Source organism: Octopus bimaculoides, chromosome 3, assembly GCF_001194135.2.
Source record: "Octopus bimaculoides isolate UCB-OBI-ISO-001 chromosome 3, ASM119413v2, whole genome shotgun sequence".
Classification (NCBI taxonomy): domain Eukaryota; kingdom Metazoa; phylum Mollusca; class Cephalopoda; order Octopoda; family Octopodidae; genus Octopus; species Octopus bimaculoides.
In genome coordinates, this window is record NC_068983.1 from 119,890,250 (window position 1) to 119,899,542 (window position 9,293).

The 9,293-nt window shown below is 37.1% G+C and overlaps 1 protein-coding gene across 1 annotated transcript in view; it reads right to left on the reverse strand.

Annotated features, from left to right (window-relative positions):
- The window catches only part of LOC106876644 (sugar phosphate exchanger 3), a 44,333-nt gene that overhangs the window by 28,735 nt on the left and 6,305 nt on the right, over window positions 1-9,293 (reverse strand). Inside the window, exons 2-4 of the mRNA XM_014925259.2 lie at window positions 7,738-7,830; window positions 3,302-3,382; window positions 1,044-1,112 (exon numbers count right to left, since the gene is read on the reverse strand). Coding sequence (XP_014780745.1) covers window positions 1,044-1,112; window positions 3,302-3,382; window positions 7,738-7,830 — 243 coding nt within the window. The remainder of the gene's footprint in view (window positions 1-1,043; window positions 1,113-3,301; window positions 3,383-7,737; window positions 7,831-9,293) is intronic.

Sequence of the window (9,293 nt, forward strand, 5' to 3'; positions counted from 1 at the left end):
TGAGGACCAATCTGAAGATGACAATGAACTGAGATGTCTGGTAATATAAGATTCTCAAGAAGACCCACCCACCTCAGCAAAACTGAGTTTTAGGAGTAGTCACTCACCCACATGTAACAATAAGTTTTCACACACTCAACCCCAATAAACCAAACAACATCTCCTCTTCCTCACATTTCCTCTTTTTTATGCACTATGTTTATCTCTCCTTCGCACTCCTGCAGCCCAATCCAATCCTCCCTGCCCTTGCCAACTGTAACATTTCTATCTTGTTGTTCCCCACCTATATGAACTCCCTACTCATGATGCTCTACCATCCCAATTATATTCTCATTCCTGTACTTTGAAAGCATGCCTTGGCACATCAATGCCTTCTCACTTTTGCTCACTCTCACTCACGCATTCTCTCAATCTCACTTACTCTCTCTCTCCCTCCTTCTGACTAGAGTAACCACGTATCTCCTCTACAGCAAGACACCTTTTTCTGTTCCTCTGTAACACTCTAGCCTCTCATCATCTGGCACAAAACCATCTCCTCCAATACCACTCCTCCTCTTAATAGCTCTTGCAGGTTATTTGGTGACCTCACTGGTGCTGATGCTACATAAAAAAGCATCCAGTCCACTATGTAAATTGGTTGGTGTTACAAAGGACATGCAGCCATAAAAAAACCATGCCACAACAGACCTTGTCTGTGCTGGTACCACATAAAAAGCACCTAGTTCACTCTGTAATGTGATTGGCATTACTAGTGCATCCAGCTGTAAAAAGTATGACATAACAGAGATTAGGAGCCTGGTGCAGTCCTCTGGCAAACCAGCACCTGTCAAACTGTCCAACCCATACCAGCATGGAAGACAGACGTTAAATGATAATCTATATTGTTACAAAAATGTAACGTTATAATAAAAACCAGTCAGCTAGATAGAAACTAAAGAATCAAGGGAGACAACTGTACATTTACCCTAAAACTTCTAACAGACAAATGAGTATTATTTCATGTCAGTGTTACAGAAAGAATAAATCAAAGGTTGTCACTTTACCTGGGCAGTGCCATTTAAAAACAGGAGGATGACGAAAGTAGTGAAGTTACTCCACATCCCAAAAGTCATCTGGAAGTAAAAGACAAAATATATAATAATTTTTTTAAAAATTTAACCACATGTGGTAAGAAGCTTGCTTCCCAATCACAGGGTTCTGGGTTCAGTCCCACTACATGGTACCTTGGGCAAGTGTCTTCTACTATAGCTTCAGGCTGACCAAAGCCTTGTGAGTGGATTTGGTAGACGAAAACTGAAAGAAGCCCATCGTGCGTGTGTGTGTGCGTGTGTGTTTGCGTATGTATGTATGTAGTTCTGTGTCTGTGTTTGACCCCCAACCATCGCTTGACAACCAATGTTGGTGTGTTTACGTCCCTGTAACTTAGCAGTTCTGCAAAAGAGACTGATGGAATAAGTACTAGGCTTACAAAGAATAAGTCTTGGGGTCGATTTGTTCGACTAAAGGCGGTGCTCCAACATGGCCGCGGTCAAATGACTGAAACAAGTAAAAGAGTAAAAGAATAAAAGAATATGCAATATTTTGTTTGTAAAGAAAAGGAGAGTGAAGATATTTTTAGGTAGAGATTAGCCCAGTAAATTACAGGTATTTATTTTATTGCCCCAGCAAGTATAAAAGGCAGATTTTACTTTGGTAAAATGTAAAATCAAAACCCAGAGCTACAGAAAAAAACAATGTAAAATGCTGTCTATATCAGGCTCTCTACCAGTCAGCATAGGTCTAAAGCCAAGGGTTTCAGAGGAAGGAGTATGGTGTGTTGTGATATTCATGCTTTTCCAAATGCATTAATTTTTAAATGAATTCCAGCTGGAAACTAAAATTAGAATGTGGTCTCAGTTTAACTAAGAAGTTAGTGTTGAACCACATCAAAATCCATGGCATTATAGCATTACACAACACTATTAACACCAAAAAACGATACTGTTATGGAATACCAGAATATCAGAACCCCAAAGATCACTTTACCTTGGAATTAAACAACAAAATGTACATCACTACAGTATCACATAACACCATTACAGTACTACAGGAACACGCTTAAAACATTACAACACCACCAGAAAGCACATTACAATATCACACACATTACAGTACCATAACCGACACTAACAAAGGAGTAGTGCCACCATGAAAACCGCTATGCTGTTGCTTCACCTGTAAGAAATAACACACAAATTTCCTTCATGTGATCTTTGGTTGCTGAGTTTCATAGAGGCAATGACAAGTGACCGAGACTTCAGGTGATTTGCTGTGCTTGAGAAGACATGTCAAGCTAACAGAATCGTGGTCATTGCTAGTGCTGGTGACATATATAAAGCACTTGTGCAAGTGACACACGACAAATATCCAGTACAATGTGCCAAGTAGTTGACGTTAGGAAGAGCATCTAGCCAGAAAAACCAAAGCCAAAGTAGACACTGGTGCCAATGCAGCTCTCCAGCTTACCAGTCCCAGTCAAACCATCTAACCCATGCTAGCATGGAAAACGAACACTAAATGATGATGATGATAATGACGATATCCTACTTTAAAATAAAAAGGAGACACAAAATAATGTAGTCTAAGATATGCTATATCTCAGACAAGATGGTTATATCTTGAACACCTTTTATCATAAGTCTGTTCAACTAGGATTGCCTTACAGCTAAACAACATCATCTACCACTTCAACACCACATAATCACAACACTAGAGCACAAGACTACAGTACCATGTCACTACAACCACTCAAATCACAGCAACAGAAGAATTCTTGCTGTAAAATACAACCTTATACACCAGCTGCCACATCATTACATCATATCAATCCTGTAACATGAACATTCACCTCCAATTAACTTATAGGTAAACAAAAAAAAATTTGTGTGGGATTCTATTACATCTGGAGTTGGGAGACGGTTCTTTTAATTTTATAATACACAACTTACCTAATAGTAAGTGGACAAGATGTGTCATTGATGCACAGGGAGCCAGGCAATAAGCCTGGCCTGACCATGGGTGCAAGGTAGCATCTATTTAAGAGTTATTAGGCTGGTAATGTTTACAGTGCATCAATAACTAACTTCTAGTAATATTTGTGGTTGATGGGAAAAAGTCTTTTTTTAATCAATATTAAAGCATTTCCACTTATCTCTAACACATGAATGTGAATCTTTGTGTGTGTGTAAAGAGAGAGGTGGGTAGGGAGATGAAACATCATAATTTCACAGAATATATATTGATAAATCAGAAATAAACTTACCATTGACAAACCAGAGAAAACAAGACAAAACCCAAATGTTTTCCTTGGCCCAATTTTGTCTCCAACTGATCCCAGAAGGATCTGAAAGTTGAAATAATATGAAAAGATATCTATAAAGTAAAATATGTAAATTGAAATACAATAAAATATTTCCTTAAAATATTCTGAGATCTAAGTGGATAAGTTAAATACTTTTATTACTTTAAATAGTTGGTCATTGTTTCTATGTGAGTTGGAGCATGTAAAACTATATACAAAGGCTTAAATATGCAATATGATTCCTGCAATAAATTTAAGCACAAGACCCATAAATAGGTGGTAGTTGTTTAGTCCAAAGTCTGACCGGCAAAGAAAGGTATCTCAGTTGCATCCCTGCCATCTTTTCAGGGACATACATGATATGCCCTTTCCTTATTTAAGACAGAAGGATGTGATCTAAAGGAAGTTTGACTGCTATTTCTAGTAAGCAGAGTGAGAACACAAGATCTTTTCTGCTGATTTGTGAAACTATTTACGCATCAGAAATACCTCAACAAGGTTGCTTGACTGACTAGAAATAGCAGCCAAATTTCTTGCCTTTAATCATAGTTCACTTTGACCAAGCTTGATCTGGGGCTAATCGGCAACTGATATTTTGCAGCAAAAGTCTTGGTTTTCTTTGTTCTAAAATCAACATATATACAACTGACGAACACTATAAACAATGATCATTGGATAAGGAGGTTGAGCAGGAAACAAACTGAAAAGTTATGATAGAGGGCTCTTTCTTCTGATTGGGTAATATCTAAGACAAGATTTTAGTAATTTATACACATATAATGTTTATTTTTCTTACAATACATCGTCTAAACTAAATCTTTGCTCTCCATTGAAATTTTAATATATTACACTGTCAATACATTTTGGTATATTATATTCTCATAACAAATATTTTCCTCATCTATTAGACTAGGGGTTCTCAACCATTTTTTCCCCTATGGATTCCTTTGATTCCTATTTTATTCGGGTGGACCCTCATAGCCATTCGATGTTTAAAAACATCCTATTATATTTTTATACTTAAATATTATATTTTTGCAGAAAAAAGTGTAGGTGGCTACAGCTAGCCACCTACACTTTTTTCTGCAAAAATAGGGGTAGTTTATCCTGTTCAGGCTATATTATTAGCATTATTCTGTGATTGAGAATTTAAAATCACTTCTTTAACTTTCTAAGACATCTCAACGCTTCTAAAAGCAAACTTCGTTTGTTTATTTACGTTTGTCGTAATTTGAATTTAAATATTATAATTGTATAAAAAAAAATAATAATATTTTGTGTTGTAGAAGTATAATCAATTTATTGCACATAAACCTTAACAGCAAAATTTTATATGGACCCCTAAGGATCATATGGAACCACTGTGTTAGACCATTATTTAGTTGAATTTTCTCACCAACATGCTGAATTTACTAGCTCACAGATGACTGGCTTCTTTTGGGTTTCTTCTATGGCTTTATAGCAGCCTCTGTTATTTTGAACCAGCGAGCAGCATACCTTCTCAACCTCGTTTCTCCTCACCTTGTTACATTTTCTATTCTGCTTCTGTCCAAAAGCACTACAATATTCACTTCTAATTAATCCCCACCTCATGAATCTTGTTAGTCTCAGACTGCTCATGTCATAGGAGTTATCTCCCCTTTTTTTCTTTGATTGACATAACTGTCAACTGCAAGTATGACTTTATAGCTTATACCACACTTTGGCTTATTGTTTTAGGAGCCCAAGTAGTCATGATTAGACATAGACACGCTCTCGACCTTCCCAACTTTGAATCAGTGGAATATTAAGTATGCAACAGCAAGAAGGAGAGGGGTTTGCATCAGCACTTGGCTGCCACTTGTCTGTAGCTAAGTAGACAAGAACAATGTGAAATGTATAATTGCTCAAAGACACAATGCCCATCCAGTCTAGGAGTTGAACTGAGGCTCATATGATTGTGAGCCCAACATCCTAACCACTAAACTAGATACCAAGGTCAGGTTTATACCCAGTGGAGCACCTGGGCCTCTATGATTTTGTTAATTCAAAACACAATAGAGCCCCATCAAATCTAGGCACCCTAAACAATTTGAAGAGGCCCCAAAACTTAAAAGTACCTTGGTAGATTCAGAGGGGCTCAGTTAAATTTAATGGAGTTTCAAACGTAAAGGGCCCAATAAATCAAAAGAGGGCCCAATGATTTTAAAAGAACTCTATTGGATTAGAAAATTTAAACAAGTAAAAAAAAATACAAGTCATTTATTTTATTGCTGTAAATATATTTTTTTTAATTTTTAACTTCAAGCTTTAGGCTTGACCCCTGGGCCATGGCTCATATTGGTCCATATATAAATCTAGGCCTGCGATGCACCTTCACATCTTCTGAGTAATTTATTAACCAGAAAGACCACAATATAAACAGAACATATATACTAGAGTTAAAAACAAGATGTAAAGGAGAGAGAGAGAGAGAGAGAGAGAGAGAGAGAGAGAGAGAGAGAGAGAGAGAGAGAGAGAGAGAGAGAGAGGTATTAAAATATAAAATGTCAGTCACAGTTGTAACCTCCTTTCTAACTTACACTAAATGTAATAAAAAAATAGCAATAAAAAATGTTGCTAAAATTAAGCACAAAATACTTGCAGGATTCAGTTGATGGTCCTCCAAGCCTTAACAGAGGAGTTTAAGAGCAGCTAACTGCAGAGACTTCTAGCTCAAGGAGGGGAACCCTGGAGCAAATCCTGCAGAGAGGTTTAAGACCAACTAACTGCAGAAACTTCTTGCTCAAGGAGAGAAACCCTGAAGCACATCCTCAGTAGCTGTTCAAAAGCCCTGGGAAAAGACCATTACTGCGGGAGATATAACCATGTTTACAAGGTCATAATAGACACCATCTGAAGTGGGATTAGTCATTGCAAGCACTTCTGCCCAACAAAGAAGTTTAATTCCTTCTGTTATGGTTGGCATAAAGATGATGCTAGCTGCTATGTGCATCTCCTTGGGCCTCCTTGCAACAGCAAATGACTAGGAGCTGAAAGCTGACCTGGGGAAGCAGCTTAAGTTCACAAAAAATGTCACCTCATCATGACTAAGGCCAGATATGACACTAATCTCAGAAGTATCCAAGCAGGTAATTCTATCAAAACTCTCTTCTCTGGGAGAACTACATATGCAGAGTTAGAAAATATGCAGTTAGTGGAGCTATGGCAAAACAATGGGTGGCAAGCAAGGTGTGATCTTATCAAGGTGAGATACAGAGGTTTTTCAGGCCAGTTCCTCAACAGAGCTCATAGCATGCTTGGCATGACAGGGGCCCAGTAGGCAGAAGGTAGTTAGCTGTGGAGGCAGCGTAGGTTGCTTCATGGTGGCTCTGGGTTAAGAGGTGCAAGCCTTGGATGAGACTGAGCCTGGGTGAGAGTGTCTGATGTTGAGAGACCTGAAACACCTGATTACTGATGATGCGTCCAGATGTATCACAAGATGATTCACAGAGAAAGGTATATGTTGTTGATGACCTAGTTCTTTCAGGTGAATCTACAGCAGATTTAGAGCTATAAAAAATTTGTTTTATTTTTGTGGGGGATGGGGATAGTTTCTGGTAGCAAGTTAGTTTTTATGAGAAAAGGCTGTTAGGCTATAGCTCAAACCCTTGTCTTTTACTTACACTAGGAACTAGCTAGCATTCTCATTTAAATGAAACTAATCAGTGGTAATCAGCTGACTAGAAGGGAAGCCAACCACAGAAATTGACTGCAGAAGGATGAAAGATAAAGTTGACTATGGCAGGATTTGAACTTACAATGCAAAGAACCAGGACAAATATTACATGGCATTTGTCCATCGCTCTACCAATTCTGTCAAGCAACTGCTTTAAGTAGCACTAGACCTAAAAAAGATGAATGGCCATAGAATGCCTTTGATCATAATTACACTCAATGAAGACCAACTTGGGACTAAAACAATAGTAACAAAGGGACTCTACAGTGTTACATGACCTGCTAGAAATAGCTGATAAACTCCAAATTCTATTCTACCATCTTAAAAACAGAAAAGGCACATTGTATGAAGTAGTTCTTGATACATGGTGCCTGAAAAAAGGCAGGGATGTTTACCAAAGGAAAATCTTTGATCACAGATCTGCTGACTTCAATCTAAAACATCATCCTCAGTTAACAATAGAGCTTCTTTCTAGTTCCTTAACCTGCAAGAAATGGTAGACAAATCCCCTTCAGATATCACCTATTATCTTAAAAATGGAAGGGTACACTGGGTAATAGACTTCTAGATGCACTATGCTGAAGAAATAAAACAAAGAGGTCACAAATGGAACACTTCTGATCATAAGTCTGCTTATCGGGGTAGATAACAACTACCACAAAACAACAAAAACAAAAAGGAAATTAAATTCTTAATTAACCTGCATGAAAGCATATGGTAACAGTAATGCAGTATCCAACCATCCAAGCTTTTCTCTAGGAATATGTAACGACTGCTCCAAATCTGTTTTCACCTGGAATAAATTAAAATATTTTTAAAAAATGAAAAATTTCAGTATAACGAAAGCAATAAAAAATTCATGTAACATTTACTATGAATTAACTTTGAAGATTTTAATTTCAAATTTTGGTATAAGGTTAGCTATTTCAGGGGAGTTGGTAAATCAATTACATTGACACCAGTTACTCAGCTGGTAATTATTTTAATGACCCCAAAAGGACAAAATGAATCTTGGGAGTATATGAACTCAAAATGTAAAGATGGACAAAATATCACTAAGCATTTTGCCTGGCATGGTAACATTTCTACAAACTTACCGCCTTTTCCAAAGATTTTAATATAAATGATATTAAACATTATAATCCCAAATTTGAGAGAACAGAGAGAAAATGATCCACTGTTTAAAATATAAACAAAATGTTTAATGCTTCATCATTATTTTTGCATTCACTTTTTCTTTGCTGGCATGAGTTGGATGAGACTTTATGAGGTAGTATTCTACTATTTGATGTCCTTCCTATTGTCAACACTATTTGATGTCCTTCCTATTGTCTTTACACATTAAACAGCTAAGCTGTGGGACATAAACACAGCCCAAACAATGTCAATGAGAATAAATGCAGAGACAAATGCACATGCAGAAAGGCTTACATATAGTTTCCAAATACCAAATCTCATTCACAAGGTATTGCTTTCACAAGGCTATAGTGGTAAACACTTGCCCAAGGTACCATGGACTGAGGCCAAATCTAAAACCCAAAATAGCTGCAAAAATAGTCATAACTATATGAGACCAACCTTGGTGATTAAAAATACCAATAGCATAAATGAAAAGCTGAAAATGACATATATAATTATGATAGATTGTTCCCCATTCAATGTTTAGGTAAACTTAGTCACCCACTCACTCACTCGCTCTCCCCACACAAAAAATGAAACAAATTTCGGAGCCAAAAATAGATTTTCTTTTTGCCGTTTTTAGCCCGAAATTTGTTTCGTTTTTATGTGTGGAGAGAGAGAGTGAAAGAGAGAGAAAGAAAGAGAGTGAGTAAGTGGGTGACGAAGATTACCTAAACATTGAATGGGTTGGGTGGTTTGACTGAGGACTGGCAAGCCAGGAAAATCTCTTCGGGATTATTATATATATATATATACATAAAATTTCATTGAAAATAACTCCATTTTCCTAAAAGTTATGAGGGAAAAGCTCGGATCTTGTGAATTTTCCGAAGTCCTCTCCCCAACCTCCCGTTACTTTGCGCACATTTTGTTTTTTTCATATTCGTTTCCTACACATTGTTCTACACCCATTCCAGTATATTTTTTGGATTTTCATTTCCGAGCCAAGATGTGAACTTTGAAAGTTAGAATTGAGCGAAGATGCAGAGGTTATAGAAGTTAGTGGTAACAAAGTGAGGAGAAGTAGACAATAAATTCATCTTTAAAATAACACGTTAGAGTTTTCGGATGTATGAG